The following is a 23,950-nucleotide window of genomic DNA, read 5'->3' as shown; positions in this document are numbered from 1 at the left end:
ATAGGTGGATTAATGCTTGGTTATTAATTAAATATGGCTTTAATTAGATCATAATAAAAGGAACAAATTCCATATAAAGACCAAGATTTACCAGTGGAACTATTACAGAGTCTCCCTTTTTATCCTTGTGCAAGTTTACCATTAAATGTAAAGAAAAATATTTGAGCTAAAAGTTTCAAACTGATGTGAAAAAACTGAATCCTCACGCATTAGTTTTTCTAAATACCATTAGCAATAACTGAGGGTGCAGCATAACTACTGCTCTCCCAATGATAATTCAAGCTCTACTGTAAAATTTAACTTTACTGAGTTAACTCAACATAATCCAATATTTTTTCCCAAATGAGAGATTATTGAACATTTTGCCATTGCTAGCAGACGTAGTATTAAAAACTACCTTTTGTTTCATACATGCCTTGTTCCGAGACACCAAATAATAATTCACAACAGTTTTATTTCATTTACTCCTCTAAAAAAGGCTGCATTTGGAGTCTCTCAACAACTATAGCCATCCTTTTCAGCAGCATCTTTGCATATTTTTTGCTCTGAGTACTTTCAATGCTAAAATATTTTTGAACAAAGTTCTCCCAGATTCTCATTCCTGTGTCTACGCTGAGAGCCATGCCAGGCTTCTTACTTTCATTCTGATTAGCTTGACTAAGGTATAGAGTGTGTAAAGCAGTTCTATCTCAATGCTTTTTCCTCCCTTCCATCCCCCAAAACCTCAACTCCGCCTGCCAAACTTAACAAATTATTTTAAAAAATACATGGATCAGCTTATCCTATCATAACCACCAGTTACAGAAAGGTGGGGATAAATAAAACTCTTACCATTTACATAAACAAACGCTGTTTCAAAAACAATTTTCTGTTAACTTACAAATACTGAAAAATATTAATATGAATCCCTTCATGCTGGTATGCCAATGATAGCCATTGGAAATCATCTTCTGAGTATTGCTAGTTAAGGAATGACACACACATGCCAACTTGCATGCATCTGCAGTCCACCACAGATCATCTTCCTACAGACCACTAATGACCCACAGATGATCACGACCTGAACAAGACTGATTGAGAAGACCAAGACTAGGTAAGGAGGCAAAAAGCTTGTAAGCTGAAAATGCCAGTCATGAAATTCTCTCTTTAGGTGGTCTTGAACTTAAGAGCATTTAATATTTGTAGAACATTCTGAATATAAAGTGCTGTTCTTATATAATGCATTGCCATGCCTTTCTTAGCTCTCATTCCTAAAAATATTCCATTTAAAGAAATGGATTCACTGGTTATTTATGTCCCAAACCAACTGACCACAATCAGATTTAAAGAGAGTGCATCTTAATGGAGATTAAAAAAACCTACCAAATCTGAATATGATCTGTAGTGAAGTATAGCCCACCCTCCAGAGACTCTAAATTTCCTGTATCAGAAAACATTACAGGCATACCTCATTTTATTGCGCTTCATTTTATTGCACTTCATGGATACTGCATTTTTTACAAATTGAAGGTTTGTGGCAACCCTGCATCAAACAAATCTATCAGCAAGTGCTCGCTCCGTGTCTCTGTGTCACATTTTGGTAATTCTCGCAATATTTCAAACTTTTCCATTATTATAATATCTGTTATGGTGATCTGTGATCAGTGAGCTTTGATGTTACTATTGGAATTGTTCTGGGGCGCCGTGAACCGTGCCCATATAAGATGGCAAACTTAATCAATAAATGTTGTGTGTGTTCTGACTGCTCCACCGACCGGCTGTTTCCCCGTGTCTGTCCCTCTCCTTGGGCCTCCTTATTCCCTGAGACACAACAACAGTGAAATTAGGGCAATTAATAACCCTCAATGACCCCTAAGTGATCAAGTGAAAGGAAGAGTAGCATGTCTCTCACTTTAAATCAAAAGCTAGAAATGATGAAGCTTAGTGAGGAAGGCAAGGCAAAAGCCAAGACAGGCCAAAAGCAAGGCCTCTTGCGCCAAACAGTTAGCCAAGTTGTGAATGCAAAGAAAAAGTTCTTGAAGGAAATTCAAAGTGCTACCCCAGTAAACACACAAATGATAAGAAAGCAAAACAGCCTTATTGCTGATATGGGGAAAGTTTTAGTGGTCTGAATAGAAGATCAAACCAACCACAACATTCCCTTAAGCCAAAGCCTCATCCAGAGCATGGCCCTAACTCTCTTCAATTCTATGAAGGCTGAGAGAGGTGAGGAAGCTGCAGAAGAAAAGTCTGACGCCACCAGAGGTTGGCTCATGAGACTTAAGGAAAGAAGCCGTCTCCATAACATAAAAGTGCAAGGTGAGGCAGCAAGTGCTGATGTAGAAGCTGCAGCAAGTTATCCAGAAGATCTAGCTAAGATAATTGAGGAAGGCAGCTACACTATACAACAGATTTTCAGTGTAGACGAAACAGCCTTCTATTGGAAGAAGATGCCATCTAGGACTTTCATAGCTAGAGAGGAGAAGTCAATGCCTGGCTTCAAAGGACAGGCTGACTCTCTTGTTAGGGGCTAATGCAGCCGGTGACTTTAAGTTGAAGCCAACGCTCACTTACCATTCCGAAAAGCCTAGGGCCCTTAAGAATTATGCTAAATCTACTCTGCATGTGCTCTATAAATGGAACAACAAAGCCTGAATGACAGCATATTTGGCTTACTGGATATTTCAAGTCCACTGTTGAGACATACTGTTCAGAAAAAAAGGTTCTTTTCAAAATATTACTGCTCATTGACAATGCACCTGGTGACCTGATGGAGATGTACAATGAGATTAATGTTGTTTGCATGCCTGCTGATACAACATCCATTCTGCAGCCCATGGATCAAGGAGTAATTCTGAATTTCAAGTCTTATTATTTAAGAAATACATTTTGTAAGGCTATAGCTGGGATATGCAGTGATTCCTCTGATGAATCTGGGCAAAGTAAATTGAAAACCTTCCGGAAAGGATTCACCATTCTAGATGCCATTAAGAACATTCACGATTCATGGGAGGAGGTCAAAATATCAACGTTAACAGCAGTTTGGAAGAAGCTGATTCCAACCCTCATGGATGACTTGAAGGGGTTCAAGACTTTAGTGGAGGAAGTAACTGCAGGTGTGGTGGAAATAGCAAGAGAACTAGAATTAGAAGTGGAGCCTGAAGATGTGACTGAATTGCTGCAATCTCATGATAAAACTTGAACGGATGAGGAGTTGTTTCTTATGGATGAGCAAAGAAAGTGGCTTCTTGAGATGGAATCTACTCCTGGTGAAGATGCTATAAACATTGTTGAAATGACAACAAAGGATTTAGAATATTATATAAACTTAGTTGATAAAGCAGCAGCAGGGTTTGAGAGGACTGACTCCAATTCTGAAAGAAGTCCTATTGTGGGTAAAATGCTATCAAACAGCATCGCATGCTACAGAGAAATCTTTTGTGAAAGGAAGAGTCAATCGATGCGGCAAACTTCACTGGTGTCTTATTTTAAGAACTTGCCACAGCCACCCCAACCTTCAGCAACCACCACCCTGATCAGTCAGCAGCCATCAACATCGAGGCAAGACCCTCCATCAGCAAAAAGATGACGACTCGCTGAAGGCTCAGATGACTGTTAGCATTTTTTAAACAATAAAGTATTTTTTAATTATGTCCATTTTTTTAAACATAATGCTATTGCACACTTAATAGACTACAGTATAGTATAAACATAACTTTTATATGCACTAGGAAACAAAAAAATTTGTGTGACTCGCTTTATTGTGATAATTCACTTTATTGCAGTGGTCTGGAACCGAAACCGCAACATCTCTAAGGTATGCCTGTATCAGCAAAGAGGTAATCTATGCTGTGAACTTAATCTCTCTGAGTATTTAATTAATTTTCTTCTCTTGGGTAAAATGAACCTCAGTCAATCTTTAGGACCTGCAGTCAAGCTAAAATGAAATACTGTATAATCCATAAAGACCATCCTTCAATACAGGTGATATCAGTGTTAAGTCTAGTTTTTATATATATATATTCATATTTATATATCTATATCTATATATATCTATACATAAAATATATACACACATGCACATATATATATGCACACACATATATATGTGCGTGTGTGTGTGTGTGTGTATCAATCAGTACTTACAGCGAAAAGGTAGGGCATAATACCAGAATTTGTTTTATGTGCCAAAGAAAATTGGCAAGACATCTTGGCAATCCTTCGGCCAGATGGTAAAGGGTGAGATAGTTGGTTTCAGTCACCACCATATGTTCCTGAGAATCCATTATTTCCTCTCTTGGCACTCATGTTACCATTGAACAGACTATTTTCATACATTTGTTTAGCAAACAGACTCTCATTCTCAAACTTAAAATCCTTTTTCAAGGATTTGGTAACTGGGATAGTTGCATCAATTTTTATTACACTTGATTTATTCTTTTTTTTTTTTTTTTTAATCCTCCATCTTACTGCACATCCCAGAATATTTCGTCTCTAGTCAAAGCCTTTGTTGCTTTTTGTTTTCACCCTTATAACATACAAGTGCCTTAACTACATTCACCATCTAAATCTTTTTTCACTGAGGTTCCCCCTCTGTTCCTCCATACTGCTTATGTTTCCATATTTCTGTCACTTTTCTTTCTTGGATCTCCTCAAGAACCTGATCTAGTGTCTCCTTTTACATTCTTATTTCTGTTCCTTGTCATGGTTATCTCTTTCTAACCCAAAACTTTTCAGCATTACTAAAGACAACACTAATCAGTGACACTATTATAACCCTTTTTTAACCTGCCTTTCCATCTCCTACATATTTGTCTACTTGATCTTTACCAGCATTGTCTTCCCTTTAATTCTGCAATGCCTATCTTTTCCATGTCCTTTAGTTCCCTTTCATTCCACTTATCCTCTTCTGCTTTCATTTCCTTGACAGGTCTTCGCCATAATTGACTTTCTTCTTTTTGTCCTAACAATAAAAAGAATCAAACATGTAAAGAACGCAAACCAAATTAACAAGTTTAAAAACCAGATGTTGTAAAGACTGTATGTATTTTTATATTGGAGGATTGGACAAAACCTTATTGAAACTGCCAAACAAGTAAGCTTCCCTTATCCAAGTGGTGTAAATTAATTTATGAACTAGGGTTAAATACTGGGATCTTTTACCCAAAACACAAGTGGGAGATGAAGCTGAAGCAGCAGTTGCTGACAGGTATTTTCTGCAGTTTGAAGGCAAACACAGAGAAGCTGCACGTATGTATGCATAGAAATAGCAGAAACAACTCTAAAAATAAATAAATAAATAAAAAGCCGAGCAATCTGAAGCATAATGACTAAGAAGAAGGTAAATGAAAAGTAATTAGAGAGGCATGATGGCTGGAGTTCTGAAACTGTGAGCGAAGTAATGTCTCCTGATCCCTTTTACATCCACCTTCACATATGCCCTTTCTAAAGGAAAAGGACTGCATCCAGAATACCCAATGCCATCCTCAGTTCTTTTCCTTGCTGAAAATGAGCAGAAAGGTCTTAGATAAAGGTTAACTGGGAAAGAGCAGCACCCAGACTGGAAGACAAGGACACAGGTCTATTGTACAGAGGTTGATGTTCTCTAATAATAGTCTGGGTCTGATAGTTAAAAATAAACAAACAAAAAACAAAACAAAAAAACACAAAAAAACCCACAAAACAAACAAAAACAAACAAAGTAAAAGGGAATCTGGCTGTAGTTGCTAAATCTTCTTCACTTAGAAGACAACCATTTTTTCCCAGAACTGTAACTGCAAGTGAGAGGAGGAATATTCAGTTTCAGTAATAGTGCGGTGGAGAGGGAAGCAACCAGATTAATAGGGACAGGGAATTAACACCTGGGATTGAGTAGGAAAGGAAATATGATGGTATGAGCTTTGGATGAATGGTGCCCAAATTAGTTATATTATGTAAATTACGGTATAACTAAGCTGTACCATTCAGCATCTTGTCTTTTTTGTTGTGTGTTCAGGAGACTTAATTTGTTATTTATTTCTGACAGGCCAGGCTTTCAGAAATGGAAGAGATGTCAGTAAGCAAAATGGAAATGTAAATAAAACAGCCAGAAAAACACAGGCCAATCCTGTTCTTGGAACAAAGTGCAAGAAAGGATGCTCCATTGCTTTACAGAATAAGGAAAAGCAGACTCACAGCTGGTAGCCTCCCATTGGTAACAGATTCCATTTAAAGTTGGCCCATCCACTGTACTTTAAAATGAACATATTGATATTTACTTTATACATTATTCATTTAGAAATTATACTCTGACATATCTGAATGGCTTTTTGATTAAGTTTTATTGATACGGAGCACTAATGCTGATTTAACATGTATTCACGTGGTATAAAAAAAAGCTAGTAAAGCAGAAATTTATCTAGAAGTATCTGATTTTAAACCACCAACAAAATTCTACAAATCTCAGGTACTAACAATTCAGAATAAAGCATGGGCATGAAACGATGAACACTGATATATGAAGTTCACCATCTACTTGAATAAACAGTTAAACTACTCTAAAACTATTACCAAACAGATTTGTCTTGTGAAAGATGAAAGAAGAGTTACTAATTCAACCTAAATCAATTAGCAGGTATTCTTCATCACAGAATTTTGAACTTTTCTTTTCTAAGAAGCTTTATTTAATAGCTTTTACTACCTGGGTCACTCAAGGACAATTTTGCTGTGCCACAGGTTAATCTCTTTTGAACTCCTGGAATTAGTACATTCTTGCAAAACATTCTGGTCTGATGCAAGTCTTTCCAAGACTTCTCAAAGAAGGTGATTGCAGCAATTACTCAGAAAAAGTGGCTTTTGTTTTGTTCCATTTTCAACTGCAGGAAGTCAAAAAAAAAGAAGCAATCCTAACCCCAAGAGTTTCATTGATCTAAATTATTTGCTGGGTTGTATCTTCTGAATTATTTTTTATTTCTATGTGGAAAAGGACATCTGAATCTCAAGACTGGATGATATGAGGATGCAACAGAATACAGACAAAAAAATAAAGAAACTAGAAACCCAACACATCATCGTCTTTGTAAGATCAAGATAAAAAGTATTTAAGATAAAAACAGGTTCAGACTCAGCAACTTTAACCAAGAAATACCATTTGGCATTCTCTAGATCTTGTACTTTGAAAAGCTGATAAACTTTTCCTCTGAAAGAAGGAAAATCTTATGGGAATTGCAGATAAATTCGGATAGAAGGTAGAATGTAATTGAAATGAAGGATAGCACAAAACAAGTTCTTCCAGAGTTAGTTCCTATATTCCTTCCTCCAACTAGTTCCTATAATTTAAGGGATTGGGAAGGAGGGAAAAAACAGCCACCCTGCAGAAGAGAGAGAAAAGAGGGAACTCAGAGTTGAGCAAAACTCCCAGAGGTGTGCCTCTATTTTACTTTCTGTTACTTTTATCAAGGAAGATAGCTCTTGGTATTATATTTGGATGTGCTGATTCCATTCGGGACTAAAAATTCTTACTAGAAAGACTGCAGAAAGAACGTTTATCCACAAAACTACTACAGGAGAGCCTAGTCAGGACTTTTAGAAAGGTACGCCAGTATAGTCAGATGTTCTGCATATGTTTTGTGGCACAAACCCCTCCCCCACCCATCCAAATATGAATGCCATTAAAAGATGAAGTAAATGGAATTGAAATTTAGCTAGAAAATAATCCTGCGTAATGTCTCCAGTAATCTTGCCTTACTCTCTCAACACAGCAGCCTATAAAGATTTAATGTTGGGTGAAAAAGCAAATAGCTCAAAGAAGCTGTCTTTAATTCTGCAATGGAGAGATTAGCCTGAAACTGGCTAATACATGGGCTGTCATTTCAGCTAAACAAACCCTAATCCAATTACTCTAATATAGGCTATCAAATCATTACAGTTTTTAGTCTTAAAACTCTAAGTTATGAAGCACTGAAATTATTTCAGAATTTTTCTCTTCTATTAATACTGCACAGCTAGACGTTTTAGCCAAGTATCTTCCAACTCAAAAATACTGGTTATACATTTAACATGAGTAAGCAAGCCATAGACAACATGTAACAAAGAAAAATCCTCTCCATTTGGGAGCAACTTTTGGGGGTATAAGAGAATACTCGTTTTGGGAGTCAGTGAGCCATGAGTAGCTAAGAAGAGTCAAATCACAAACAACAGTAACTGTCATGTTTATTCTGCTAAGGCTATATTCAAAAAAGAAAAAAAATCTAAGCATCTCCATATTTCCTTATGCTAACGTAAGAGAAGCTGCTTTAAGGCTTTTATCATTCAGGCCAGAATGATCCAGACCTCACAAAAATCATGCATGATGTTAAGAATACAACTATGTATGTAACCTTCTGCAACCACAGTGCAGAGGTAATTTCTACACCTTTAAAATCACTAAGGTCTTGTACTGTTAGTATTCAGAGCCTAAAAAAAGGCTACTATGAGCAACCTGATCTAATTAGACCTGCGTTGAGCAGGCGGTTGGACTGGATGACCTCGGAGGTCCCTTCCAACCTAAATTATTCTATGATTCTATACTTTACTCTGTTTCTCCAATTGCAAGAGATATATCTTGAGTCACAGTGATGCTAAAATATACATTAGCAGAGTCATTCTTCAAAATGTATTTAGTTAAGAAAGTTTCTTTATATTGTTATATTTATGTAGACTATATTATTGTTAGAACAACAGTTTCAGTGGTTCCCTCTTAAAAGCTCTCTGCCCTAGCAGTCCTCTCTCCATAGCTGCAATAACCTGCTGCATTTCATTCCTTCCATAATCAGAAGAGATTAGCCTCAAAAGGTACATCTTTCCTTTTCCTTCAAAGGCAAAAAAGTCCCACCTTCACTTATGAAAACAGCCATTCTGGTAATAAATGTTCTTTTAAAAATTTGTTACCTCCTACAGGAAACCTGTGAATTAGACAGTTTTACTGAGTTAATACAAGTAGTTTCGAAGCCCTGATGGGAGCTTTATGAGTAGGAAAACCTATATATTAAAGGCAAGTATCTATAAAGTTTAAAGTATCTAGTGTACTAATATTCCCTAGGCTTAAAGTATTTCATAAAATAAACAGTTCAAGAACTCAAGTTTTTATTCACACATGCAGTTTAGTCCATCTCCTCTCTCCCAAGACAACATTTTTCTTTTAATTAATGAATGTAAGAAATGAGTAAATGTCATGTCTCTCTTACTTTTTGGCTGCTGGAAATGGGATAATGGAGCCAAAGTAGTTATAAATGGTCCAACCTAGCACAGGACAGAAGCCAAAATGCAGAGCTCTCATCTGGACTACACCCCTTGGAAAGGACTACGTTGACATGCACAGAGCAAGGAAATCTGGGTTAAGCCGCTTGTTCAAAATAGCGCTCATGTCCTTTTTAGAGGCACTGCTTTCGAGAATACAATAACCTATTCTGCAAATAAGATCAGCATGTCTTTTCCTGAGATACATATCAGGAGCAACATATTTTGTTATGTGAATTCATGTCTCTCAGAACTGAACTTGACTGCCAGTGTATTTCACACAGGGCATCTTGCAACCTTCCCAGAGTATATACTTTCAGCCACTAGCAATCAGGATTATATTCCATTAAGCAGCAAAAGTAGGGTATCCATGTATCAGTCTCTTAAGTCATCCAAATCTAAGTAGTGTTTTCTAAATACATTCCTCATCATCATTAACCAAAAGGAGTCAAATTACTTTATGAATACTAGAAAGATGCTTAGCTTTGTATTTTGCTGTAGCCACAGTTGCAGTCATCAAAAAAATCCACTGCAATCTGTAAACCTTAGTAAAATGAAATGCATAAAATGAAGAAATAAAACCAATTTTTGTCCATTTAGGGAATTCACAATGTAGTACCAACAAACTTTTTATAATCTGTGGTACATTGACTACCACAGAAAACATGATACTAGGTACAAAGTCTCTGGACATATTAAGGAGAGACAGTTGAGGCAAGGAAATAGTATTTCCAGTCTCAAATGATTCATACCTTTCCATTCTGAAATTAATAAATTATATCGCCCACCATTAAAAAAAGAAAAAAAAAAGATAATCTAATGGTTTACAAGCTAAGACAAACTTACCTCAATGGTATAAGTCTGGCTGTGCTTGCTAATTTCTCCACTGTGCAAAGTCCTGATTATAGCAAAGTCAGCAGTAGCAGCTGCTCCTCTTTGGCTGCTGCATGTGGATGTTTCATCACCTCGAGATCGATCAATATCAGGCCCATCGTGTATCGATTCATCATCTTTGATGTTTGTTGTTTTCTTTTTCTTTTTCTGCTTCTTTGATGCATTCTGCCCATCAGATTGTGCTTTTCGCTGCCTAAATTGGGCAAGCTGCACATGAGAGAAAATCTTGTTAAGGTGAAAGTTTTCCTCTTCATTACTAACAACACCCATTATAAAGGCTTATCAGCTGTTCTGCATAAACTAATCACCACAGAAAACAAGTTGGAGGCTAATGCTGCATATTTGAAATATCGTCAGATTATTTTTCTGTTCACATAGTTTGCTTTAAAAAAAATCAAAAAAGATCTATTGATGAATTCATTTTAGGTTTCATACTAGCCATTTACTGTTTCACAGACAGATAACTAGGAATCAAAACATTCACAGGTAAATGTAAAGGACAAATGTGATGAAATAACCTCTGATCTAATTTCCTTATGCAAAAAACACTTTTTTTTTTTTTTTTTAAGTTTTACAGTAATAAATACCTCAACATAAATTTACTGAAGTTATTTTTAACTTTTTGTCTAAAACCAGAAAAAAGCAAACCTTTCTACCACCAAATACCATACCAAGTTTTTAAAAAAAGTTTATATTAGAACTTAAGAAAGCTTCTCAAGTTACTGAGAACAGCATAACGAAAAGGTAAAATACATTATGGAGACAGCAAGCAAATTACAAGATACACTACCTTGTAGCAAAACATGCTGATGAACAAAAAGTCACAGGTGAGTCAGAGAGTTGAAAAACCAATTAGTATGTAAGCTATTCAAATACTGTAAGACTTTTGAAGAGCTTATTACTTTTAATCACTTTATAGTGGTTTACACAAGAAAATCCATTTAAAATACTTTTTTCTTAACAAGAACAGAAATTCTGCTCAGATGAGAAAAGCCATTGACAAGTTTTACTATTTAAAATTCAAAATTAAAAAGATCCTACCAATAAAATCTGGTAACAGATAACACTATTTTCCAATTTAAAAGTCCAAAGTAAATTAAGTGCTACAATACATTTGGTAAATGTAGCTGCAAAGTAAATATAAAGCATTCAAATAAAGACCTGAAAGCTTCAAACATGTTTCACATCAATACTCAAGTATCAGGTACTTTTGATAAGCGTGTTGTCATTTTAAGAAAAAGCTATACTAAATAATGGCAGGTTTGCTCATGATATTCCCCAGACGAGAAAGCCACGTTTCCATTCACCCTCTTCAGCAACACTCAGATCAAGGCGAAACACAGATGCCCTTTCCCAGCCCCTTCCCAGCACCGTCCTGCTACAGCACGAGCTGTCAGTCGCTGTGCTCTGCAGCTCTCCCTTGGCCTCAAGGTAGTTGCGAAGCCATAATCTAAGTAAATATATCACTTGCAGATCAGTTCTGACTTCTCAAGCAGCTTATGCTTTTGTCCCTTTATTTGTATTTCTGCACAGGTTTCTTCAGCCTCCTCTCCATTCTTAGGAGAGCTGACAGCTTGGCATATGGCTCCCGCCCTGTTTACAGAAGGACCTGAAGATTCACTAAGCCAAATATGCTCACCTACGCATTTAAAACTTAGTTCCTCCCTATTTCATCCCCAATTAGTTCAACGTAATGAGTTTTTCCCATTTTTTAAATATGCAACTTTCATTATTTCACAAAAATCTATCAACAGCTTATCAACTCCAAAAATGTTTAACAGAACAAGAAAGGATATTCTTCTAAGTTTAAGAAAAAAAATTATAGATTTACTTTCTCAAAAATGGGAAGGGTGAAGGTTCCAACTCTGTCTCCTTATGGCATTACTACATATTCCTAAACCAGTAAGTTTACCACAACAAAATAGTTGTCAATTTATCCAAAAAAACAAACACAGTTTGTTTTTTGCAACACTGAAAAAAACCAGATGATCTGATTTCATGTGTAAACACTGAGAGATTTTACATATTTTTAAATAATGACAGACATGTAGTGCCATTGGTCAAGAACTTTCTTCCTCAACTTGATGATTGAAACCTTCTGTAATCGAAAGTTAAGCTGGCTTTTTAAAAGCAGCTTTGCAGTCTTTATTTATCTCCAAAACTAGATGTGTGGCTCAAGGACAAATGAATTACTCCACATTTCTCCTGATGTCTTTTGAATATTTTAGCTGAGGCATCTACATACATCAGATTTCTCTTTCAAAATTAAGCTGTTGATTTTCATTTTTTAAGAATTTACAGATTAATTCCTACCATTTGAATTATACACAGGCCTTATTTTTTTCCTTTTAAACCTTGCTGAAGATGGGCACATATGAAAGCTAACTGCCTCCTGTTCAAATTAAACTATTATGTTTTCATATAACACAAGTTCTCAACTGACAATTTCTTTCCAAAATACGAAATGCTCATACCTAACTACACTATTAGCAACCACCGCATGCACAAATCAAAGCAATTTTTACCCTACACATTCACATATACTCATAATTGTCCAGCTACTAATGCAACACAGCTTCAAATTCACATTTTTAGTCAAATTAAACAAACTAGAAACAAGCAAAGCAGCATAACAGAAAGCGACTGCTGACCAGCTACATTCTGTAGCACTCACATCAAGAGAGAGGAGTCTCAGATATAGCCTGCCTTCAGAAACCGAAGTCAGGAACTAGAGAGTCGAGGATCTGTCTACATTTCAAGGACTAGAAGGAAAAAGTCCATCAGCAGTCATGGGAACTAAGGAAAACAAGTTTTGTAGAATTAAAGCTTTAATTAAAACAGAAAAATGCTTCTGGTTTTGTACTAACCCCCCCCCCAACCCCCCCCCACTTTTCCAATGTGAGCGAAACAAAAAAAATACAAGCTGATATCACTATGCATTCCTCTGCCCTGTCCTCCAGGCAGATCGCCTTGATAATGCCAAAAGTAAGTCTGTGAAGAACTTAACACCATTTGTCGGTTCCAAATCTGCCGTTTTGAAACAAGTCAATGCCATGTCTTTGCTGAGTTAGAAGAGCTCCAAGCAAGATCAAGAGATGCAAACACTGCAGTTACTCAAGGAAGAGGAATGCTCCAAAATTTTAAGCTGAAAGACACTCAGAACAGGCACTCTGCATCGACCTGCATAAGAGGAGCAAGGAGGAATGGGCTGGCGAGGAAGGATCAGGAATGCACTTAACTGTGATGCAACTTTACCATCAGTTTTCAAATGTGTTAAAAACTATCTAGTCCAAGTTTTCTTTCTTCCACAACCAGCCTACCCTCCAGCAGATTGCCTCCAGCTTATCCCATCATACTGGTAGGACCGTGGATCCTCCAAGTAAAAATTCCTCCTGTTAAAAATTTGATCTGTTTTTTTTTCAGTAGAACATAGTAGCTGCTTTTGCTTCATATCCTTGACCCTCATCTTATGCATCTAAAAGTTATTTGCAATTTGCAGGTCATAGGTTTTCCAAGCCCTGCTTACAGTCAAAAAAGCAATCCTCTTGGGAATAGAGGTGCTTCACAGCAATTCAAAAAATGACATTAGGGAGTCCCCATTTATCCTCTGAATTATTTCTATCACATATGCAGTGTACAATTCAATTGTTAACTGGTTATAGATAAATTGAAGTTTTAAGCTGAACTCTGAGAAACAGACTTTCTTTCCTTTTAATGCATAACTACCTACAATAAAATTGTGCAGGCACTACTACACTTATTTTCAGGCATGCAATTCCAGTGGTGCCATTAACAACAGCTGCTCAGCTTGCTATTAGTTTCAAAATTGTGAAATGATTGGATGTTGGCACTAAACTCTGGGGATGCACAAGACTCATGCTGCCTCTTACAAACCAAAAAACATTCTTATCTAAAGTCACAAGACTACAATAGAACAGCATGTGGAATGCAGAGAAATAACGAGTATAGCTTTCAAAAACACTTTCCAAAGTAAAATAAATAACATTCAAATATAAGCCCTTAGATATTGAGATATATTTTGTTTATCTAGTTCTGTAGAATTATAACCTCTTCCCACTTAAGAATTCCCAAACAATGTACTAGCACCAATCCTACATCACATGGGACTGGCTATAGCAAAATCACATACACCCTGTACAACATTAGCTTAGGAACATATCAGCATTTAAAAAGCTAACTGGCAGTAAGTCAGAAAAGCTGAGGAGAATCAACTGCTAGTAGGAACTAATGACTCTTAAGAGGGAAGGGCACTAACTTGCAGAATGGTGGGGATTGCTTGTGTAAACCACATCAATTACGATAGTTATTTCATTGCTATAACAATGACATTATCTACCTATTCAGCTATCTTCAGCACATTCTGACCTTCAGCAATTGATGCCACAGTGCCAGGAATCTAGATTTTTTTAAGACTCTCTTCACAAGGATGCGTGGTGACTGGGCATAGGGCACAAGCTGCTTCAGGCAAAATTCCATCTGGATATAAGAAAAAAAAACTTCACAATGAGGACAACTGAATATTGGAACAGATTGCCCTGAGAAATTGTGGAATCTCCCTCACTGGAAATATTCAAGACAGCTTGACAGGACATTAGGTAACGTAATATAAGACCTGTTTTCAACAGGAGATTGGACCAGATGGACCTCAGAGGTCCCTTCCAAAGCAGACCAAGGTTCCTGCATCCCCAAACTCCCCCACTCTGAACCCCATACTCAGCCTTGGCCAGTGGCTTAATTATGGTCAAGTAGCTGTCAAATTAACCCTGATCAAAAACTCAGAGAAATACCCAGGTTTTTGGGCTCTACTCTATTGCCCAGTATGAAAGGCAAAAATGCAAGGAAAGAGACTGTAATCTAGTTTCACATAAAGCTCCAAATGATGATGAGTAAGACTTATAAGTCTTCGTATTTGATCATTCCCTGCTTTTAATAAAAGCATTTTAATAAATCCTAATAGCAAAGCAGCAATTCTGCAATGATAATTGTATGATTTACTTAGCATCCAGACTGCAAAAAGGATGAAACGGATTCAGATGTCCAAGCTAGCTCACGCATGCTGAAGGATCCACAAGCAAAGGAAGGTTTCTTAGGTATTCATTCCAAGAGACTCAGAAGATCCCCAAGCCAGAACTCCCTGGGTCACAGTAGGAATAGCAGTACTGACAGCAGCTTTTTCTATTTTCCCTTGTGAACTACTCTGAATAGGAAAGGACTTGGAGTAAACACATATCATCCTCTTCAACCACAAGATCAAGAGCACATCCAACCGTAATCCTGGCTGCTCATTAAAACACTTTTGTATATCTCCATATAATATTATCACCTTGAATGACTAGTGTCATTGCCTACCGTGGTAAATGTCATGAACCCAACTGTCTATACACCAATTTCAGGATTAACTACTTGATACTGGAAAGACCCCACACAATCTTGTTTGGTAAAACAGAACTTGATGGCAATAATACCAGTTATTATTTGAGAATGTGGTCTCACGATACAGAGGAAAAAAGGCACAGTAAGCCTAACAAACAACTCTTAGCTTCAGTGGTTTGATGTAAACATTGCATTTAACAGCAGACAGCATATCTTAAACCTTCAATCTAGCAGATTGAAATTCTCCACAAGAGTATTATCTGTAACTAAGTACATGGACAGTGGTTAAAAGTGAACTAGTATTCTTTGGCAGATATTGCTCGGGACTTGCCATCAACACAAAAGCCACAAATTTAACTGAGAAAGAGATATTATCCTGTGCACAGACTGAATGCTAAAAAGCGACTGCTCTAAGCTGCATCTGAATGTATGACATGCACTGTGTGGCAAACCGTATCATACAATGACAACTACCATATGGCCCAGAATCAGACAGACTTTCACTGCGAGTACAAGGTGACGCTCAGGCGTATCATGAGATTCACTGAAGCTCATAAACAGTCCCGTGGTAGAAAGGCTCAAGCTTTTCCAATTATAATTCTCTGAATCCTCACCACTGAATGAGATAAAAAGGTATAATTTCTGAATGATTATTGAGAGCTAAAACAAATCTAAAATAAGACTAATATCTCATCTTAGAAGGTGAAGGATTCATTCAAGATTCACCTGCCCTAGTAACGAAAGGTCACTACTCCCCCTCACCACAGGTAAGCAGTTATTCCAATAAAGGTTTTCAGTGACACAGAAAGGCCAAAAAGCAGGGGCCTAGGCTGAGATTAGTTTTGATCACCTATGAAGCGCAGATATGCCCCATGAAATCTTGACTGTGGTGTCTTGCAAGCCAATAAGGACAAACCAAAAAGGCCAACCTGAATTTCAATTTCTTGGACTTCATTCAGAAACTAGAGATCTGCTCTGGCCTTAAGTCAGAGGTTATTTATCCCACCCTCCCACCTCCCGACAACCACAGCATAACTGCTGTAATACCTCTCTCACCTAGGATGAATCTGAACTAACTTTATTGTTCCAAAATAAAGTAACATTATGTCCCACTACAGCAGATAAGAGGCCCTAAAAAGGGATAAGGAAGTGGGAGAGAGAGCAACACTGAGATTTGGACAGTAGTTTCCTCAGGCTGTTTAGATCTCGTTTGTTACTACACCACCAAGTTTTGTAAAAGCTCAATAGTCTGCCCGCCCCTGAAGAGGTGTTTAACAGGATAGCTGGTAATCTTATTTTTAGACAAGAGCGTGGCACTTTGTGGCTTTCCGGCATATCTTCAAAAGGCCCAAGTACTGAGGGCTAAGTTGCCAAAGCACTCACTCCTGAAGGACAACAATTTACAGTGTTGTCTGCATCTTCCAGGTTCCCGATGCCTATACTGAGATGATGATGATTAAGGGAGAGATGAAAGGAAAATAATCAAATAGAGAGGATGATTAGAGCTCTTTCTAGAGGCTGATTTAAAGTTGCCCAAAAATCTTTAAAGTATTCTTTTCCACTAACCAAATAATAGAAGAGTGTCATAAATCTTTCCAAATCCTAAGATAAAAACCTATAGAAAGTCAATAACTGAACAAGCAACTTACAAGTATGTTCACCCTATTCTGTCCCATAGCTGGAAGTCTGGATTGTACTGTAAGTAAAGAATGTTCCTTGCACAAGTTTGAATCTGGTTGTCCTTTGACACAGATGAAGCTTCAGTTTAGTTGTTCCTTTCAACAGAAGCTGAATTTACTAAATAGGAAACATTAGGCTGAATGAACAAGAAAATAATCACCCAGGAATGAGGTATTTCCAATCTACCCATTCGTATGTTGCACTCAGAATCAAATTTTTCCCAAATTACATGTGCAAAACCTTAGAGTGTTGCATTAATAGACAGAGAGACTTAAGGGGTTCATGAGTATTGGAGGATGCCCACAAGACTATGAAAATCTCCACAGAGGAGACTCTACAGTCTCTACCTAAATACAAGCCGGAGAGTCTCAGCTTGAGACAGCTGTTCCTTTGCAGCACTCTGCATGAAGCTAAGGGGATCACCACTGCTTACAGTCACAGGTGGAATACCATGGAGGACAACTCAAAATACAGTGAGAGGAACAGCACTCATGAAGATTCCCTCCTTCATTTTAGCAGTTTGTATCAAGCCAGAGAGTACTGTTGTCAACACTATAATCAAGGGCACTGAACTTGAATGAACCTCTCCAGATGGCACTGGGAGCTGGAAAGCCTCAGAATTAGTGTGGTTCTGATCTAGTCTGGTTGTCTTTGTCCCAAGAATTTAAATGGGAACAGACCTAGGAACAGCTAAGTTCATTAGAGCTGTTCTTTTTTCCTGGACAAGCAATGATATTTAAGTGTATGAAAATACTCTTAAGTCAGGTTACAATGATCCATACAGGTACACCAAGAGCATTTCAATATTGCACTGTTACAGGAAAAACAATGACTCAAATTAACAATTAAAAAACTGCCCAGTTGGTCTCTTAACTAACCTACCTCAATGTACATGTTTTTATATTGTTCCTCTCCTATTCCTATTGTTCCTAATAGGAGAGTTCATCACTCTCATATTGAATGCTGTATAACTGCTACTACAGATATGCAGGGTGAAAAAAGCATTTGGTTCACACTAGCACCTTATTTCCCCAAAATAGAGAAAATATCAAATAGATTAGGCCAAACTGAGTGACAAAAATGAGAGGAAAATAAAAAGCTTGTTTCATGCTGTTCTGCAGGAGGAAAAGATCATCAAGCCTGAAACAAGCAAGTAGTCCTCCTGGCATCAAGGCCAAGGGAGCTGATTTAAATAGAGCCACTTTCCCCTACGTTAATAGAGGAATGCCTCAAAGGCGCATTCTATCTTTCACGTTTGTCCATACTTTACTTGTTCAGCTAGAGCTTCAAAGGCTCCGTAAAGGTGGGGAGGCAAAAGGAACCAGATTTGATGGTCATACAATGACAGAAATGCACTCCTTCTGCTTCTACTAGGTTTACTCATAACACAAACTTTAATTAAAAACTGGATTCCAGGGCTTGCCTCAGCCAGGGTGAAAAAACAAAGGCGCAGGGACAAAGACAACTTTCAGTGTCCTATGACCTTTTGAAACAAATTCTGGAGGAAAGGTGGGGAAGGAGGAGGAGTTATCATAACGTTAACAAATGGATTAATGAATATGTTCAGTCCTCTTCAAGGAAAAGCTTTTCCCCCTTTCCTCACTTAGGCTTTCTAAAACTATCCAGCCTGCCAAAGTCAGGAAATTCCAGGGCAGAGCTAAAATCTGGTCAAATAAACTCTAACAAAAGAGACAAAAGTTTCAATTACATTTTAATATTATAAAAGAACAAGTAAAAAAGTGAGTACTATAGGTTACTTTACTAAACTGCTTGTTTTTAATATTAGAGTCATAAATTTTCTTCGCACTGGGTAACTTCAGTTCTGAGATCCAGCCTGCTGCCCTGAACAATAGAATCTTGTTGACATTTACACCTTAACTAAAGCACTCGCTGTTTTAAGTGGAAGTCTAAAATATGATTTTAGTATCACTTTTATAATGAATGAAAATACAGAATGTGGCATGTTTTGCTGACACAACCAAAAGACAAACTCTAGGAAGAAAACAGACTATTTGATCTTTGGCTGTTTAAATCAAGATATAAAATTATTGCTCTTAACAGCTGAACAGTAAGTGATAGAGGCTACGACACACAAAGGTAAAAATAAAAGCTTTGAGCCCCAAAAGGTGGCACAACCTTAGCTATTGGGATCTTAGATGAATGACAAGATCATGGCCTCTGGTCTTCATGAAAGTTGCCAAAATTCTGAGTTGCTTTCCTTCCAGCTATTATGTCAGCACTTATGAATACCTAATAAAACTGAGCTATTTCTGGCATGTGGTAGACAACATTAGACAACTACACTACACATGACACCAAAAGGATGGAAACTAGACTGCTGTGTACCACCTACTGGCCTACACAAAGTTTACGTTCAATAAACTTAACCACACAAAGGCAAAGGTAAAACAAAGTTCTGGAACTTGCCAAAGATACCATGTCTTTTAGCCACTGAGATAGATTAAAGTAATCACTACAAAATATACTTGACAGAAAAAGCATTAGACTGCAAACTGTAATTAGCACACTATTTCATAAAGATGAACTCTAAAGCAAGCTTCAGCACTGGCACTTTTTGGTAAGGTTGTACAATTGCAAATTCAGTTAAGATTTTAAGTACTTTTTTCAACTAAGCTCTCAATGAAATTAGCCTTGTGAAATGATTTGTCTTCTGGAAGTAAACAGCTGATACAGGCCCCCTGAACAGGTGGCGAATGAGAGAGATTCCCCATATGTTACATAAGCATTATAATTATGTATTAGCTTCCAATTTTATGATTTTTTTCTCTCAGTACTATGCTTAGTTCAACAAAATTATAACACTAGAGTTTACATGCATTTCAGTTGACTTCTATAAAAAACAGTGCAGTCAACCAAATTGCAAGAGGGATTAATTTTACTCATTCTCATCTATAGAACAGTACTTCATGAACTGTTCACAATGAATTATTTAAACAAACTGTATAGGTGTATACCATCTATTATAAGAAAGAGGAATAAACAAAGAGCTAAGGGCCATTCACAGATAACAGACTACTGGGCTTCAAAAGAAGAATTGTTTTACTGCATGGTACAACTTGGTGATCGAATAGAGGCATCAAATCATCCAACTACTCAGAACCTGAACTTTTGGAAAGCAGCACATTCATCAGAGCACTTGTCAGTGTGTAAGTATGTTGCCTCCTGCAACATTAAAAAAAATTATCAGCAGTCTGAGCATTGCTTGTGTCACTTCATTTCCTTCTTAAAGCATCTGGTTTAGCACCTGTTCCTTAACTAGCATATAAATCAGCTGCTGGAGATTTACTTAATCCCTTAGCATTCTTCTTCCAGGGTAACCATCTATTTTCAAAAAACAACTGTGATTCAGTAGCTTGGCATGTTAATTCCAATATACTCAGGTCTTAAAAAAAAAAAAAATAATAAAGTCAAGAGAAGTATCTTCCAGAATAGGAAAAGTCTAAGTAATAAAAACAGTGTCATTAGATAGCATAGTCACCCAAACTGTTGCCAAAACTTTCTGTTTTCTTCACATGCCACGCTTCCTCCCCAAAAAGTAAGCCGAGGAAAGAATTCTTAGACCATGTGGCAGCAAAAAAGGGTCTATCTTTTCTCTGCACCCAAAGATGACTTTAAACTTGAATCTAAACTCCTGTAATAACAGATGGAAATAGAGAAATAAGTCTCCTTTTGGTAAACAACAATTTATTCTCAGATCTAATATTCGGTCCTTTTCTTTTCTCCTCAAAATCCTTCCTAACTGCTAAGTAATTCATCAATGAGAGACCTAGTTTCATCTAACAAAGCAGAAGCTATGTTTTAATTTTATGGGAGTCCTAAAGCCTTATATACTGTATAGCTAACTTCAGAGAGAAGCAGTACACTGTTCTTACATAAATTAGATAAATGTACTAATACAAAAAAGTTCCTACAGAGTATCTTCAGATTTTTATCACTGTTTTTTTTGAAGGGGGGAAAAAAACACCATACAATTCTCCAAGCCCCTCTACAAACTTTTAGCAGACTGCTAAGGATACATAGCAATGGATACTATGAATTTACATCCTAGAAAATGGATTTAGTCTTCATTTTGGCTAGGATGTGTGTGTTATACAGTGTACTGAACCTCCTGGACTGGGCAGAACAAGCCTGATCCTTCAAAAAGAAATTCAGAGGGTTTCTCTAAACTGCTTTTGAAATCTGGGTTAGAACAGTCCCAAAAACTTTAGGAGGTACCACTGAAACAGTCAATTCTGAGTTAGTGGTAGAATATCCTGCATTATCAGCAAGAGAAAGGCCTGATATTGTCAGATCTCATTAAATTTTGTAGGAGTTACTTTAAAAAGTAACATTAATTCTTTAAAAACAAATTACTTAAAAACCAATGTTGAAAGTTACTCCAAAGCTGGAGACAGAAACCTTTGCGTTAATAATATTAACAAAATATGAAAGTGGTCAGATTCCAAAATCCCATGTTACAAACTTAGCAGTTAAAATCAAAAGCCATATAGAGAGGTTAACACATGATGTTTAGACAATACAGTTTAAATTACTACATGAATATGTTTCCTCTAATTAGGAAACAAACAAAAGTCACCACCCACGGCCAACTGTGCTTGCCCCTTAGAAGCCCATCACAAAAATACCAAAGTATGCAAGAGCAACAGTTGCCAGTATCTCCAGGCAGCGCCTGTCAGTCAAACTACTGGCACCTTACAACAAGCTGGTATTTGTACCACAGACACTTTCTGATGCTTGCTAATTGTCTGCAGTGTTTGAAGGTTGACATTTCACAGTTTTGTAAAGAGTGATCTTTTAAAGCTATTTTTAAAATATGAAGAACAGAAAACAAAGCTTCAGGCAGGAAAGTAATGGCTCCCAGGTTTCTAGCAATACTATGCTAAAAACAAATTACTTGTACTGGATTTGATTTTGGTGCTACTAAATTAAGTCATATTATGTCTTAGATGCATTTATGTACCAAATAACCACAAGCAGAACACCATTATGTTTATATTTTCAACTGTGGAAGAATCACCAGAATACATTTATTTTCACAGTTTTATAGCATTCTATATATTAATTTCAGTAGGTTCCCAATAAAATATTTAATCCATTTTCCACACACAGATCCAGTTGCATGGATATTTTAAGCCAAATCAAAAAACCGTTCCCTTCCTTGCGAAGGGGTACTTGGAGGCAATATCCAAACACACAGACTTGCTTTGGAGAGAATGGAAAGACTGAAGCAATATCTGATTTTCATCTTACACTCTGCCTCTAGACTCAAGGACCTGGGAAGCCTGAGGACAGTCCTTATCAGTTAAAAAAAAAAAAAGGCAAGGAAGGTCTTGAGCATTTTTTCCACATCCTTTTGTCACCAGATTGTTTGCCAAGATCATTTTGAATTCTGAGCCTCTTCCAGACATTTGCCACCCACCTCAGCTTGGTACTGCCTCCATAGAGCCATGCAATCTTTCCACTGTCCAAGTCAATAAGGAAAACGCTGACTGATACAATTAGGCCCCTGAAAGATTCTTCTTGAAAGACCACCTGCTTTGAGAGTAAGCCATTGAAACAGAAATCATTCTAAGAACAATTTTTCATTTGGCTATAACCATCAAATAATGATTATAGCTAGACTATGCTTTTAGCTTGCTTATAAGATCTCGGTGTCAAAAAATCTACACCATACTGACTGCTAGCAAGAAGTCCTGCCTGAATCAGCCGTATTTACCAAAAGGTTCTCTTGTATTAAGCTCTGTGGGGAAAACAGATAATGCTGAATTTAGACTAAATTACAACTCATTTAGACAAGCCTCATTCCTTTAAAGAGCTCTTTTTCAGTCTTTTGAGACTCCCCGATAAGACCAGAGGTCTTACTGATGACTACAGCCTTGGTCATGGTGTATTATCAAAGCTTCCGGGGGGGGGGGGGGGGGGAACACGGAAATCACTGTTTCTCCAAAACCAAGAATACTGATTAGAAACCCACAAGAAACAAAACTGATCATTTTGGATAAACAACTGCGGTATGGGAATTGCTCCTTCTTGTGGGATCTGAATCAATACTTCATTCCAGCTCATACAGTCCATCCCTATATAACACACAATAAAAAACTGCAAATTCTAATTAATCTTAAGAGGTTCTGTCTGTCCAAACTCCTCTACGTTCTAGATGCAAGAAAACTTACTCCCAGAAGCATTTACCATTTCTGGTTTGTGCTGATGCTGCAAGAACGGGGCTTCAGTCTGCTGCATGTTTTTTCTGATCAGGACTCCCACATTTAACAGCAGGGCATATTTATCTTTTCTCCTGCACTACAACATTTAGTCTATGTATTAACTAAATGAGGAAAAAGAGTGTACTAGAACTTGAATGAAGTGTTGAAGAGAGCATTCTCTGGATGTTGGAAAAAAGCATTAACTATCAAATTGCTTTCTGAGTCTCTACCTACTACCTATTACCCTTAGCCTTGTTAATTTAACTTCTTCCTCCTAACAGGCAAAAAAAAAAAAAAAAAAAACCACAACAGCAAAAGCTTTACTCTGCTGTAAGCCATTTTAGTTGTATTCACATAGAGTACTTCTAGCTTTTTTTCCACTTTACACTGTGTGTCCTCTTACAAGGAAGTGTATATACTTCAGTATCTACTTCAGAGATATTTAAGGAGCAAAAATTGAGCAAGCTAATTTGAAAGGCAGAGAGAATATATTAAAAAATGAAATAAAGCACTAATAAGATCTG

General features: G+C 37.1%; 1 protein-coding gene across 11 annotated transcripts in view; it reads right to left on the bottom strand.

Moving 5' to 3' along the window:
• AKAP9 (A-kinase anchoring protein 9) overlaps nt 1-23,950 on the bottom strand; it is a 129,024-nt gene that overhangs the window by 94,510 nt on the left and 10,564 nt on the right. For 8 of the 11 annotated variants that reach the window (XR_003253421.1, XM_026065349.1, XM_026065339.1 and 5 more), the window contains exons 2-3: nt 14,515-14,625; nt 10,081-10,335 (exon numbers count right to left, since the gene is read on the bottom strand). Coding sequence is in view for 10 of the 11 variants with exons in the window: in XM_026065349.1 (XP_025921134.1) it covers nt 10,081-10,335; nt 14,515-14,625 (366 nt within the window). In the remaining variant the exon portion in view is untranslated. The remainder of the gene's footprint in view (nt 1-10,080; nt 10,336-14,514; nt 14,626-23,950) is intronic. The other 3 variants (XM_026065342.1, XM_026065345.1, XM_026065343.1) reach the window with 1 other exon arrangement.

This window comes from Apteryx rowi, unplaced genomic scaffold (assembly GCF_003343035.1).
Source record: "Apteryx rowi isolate R43461 unplaced genomic scaffold, aptRow1 scaffold_226, whole genome shotgun sequence".
In the NCBI taxonomy this organism is placed as follows: Eukaryota; Metazoa; Chordata; class Aves; order Apterygiformes; family Apterygidae; genus Apteryx; species Apteryx rowi.
This window is presented reverse-complemented; position numbering and strand designations above follow the sequence as displayed.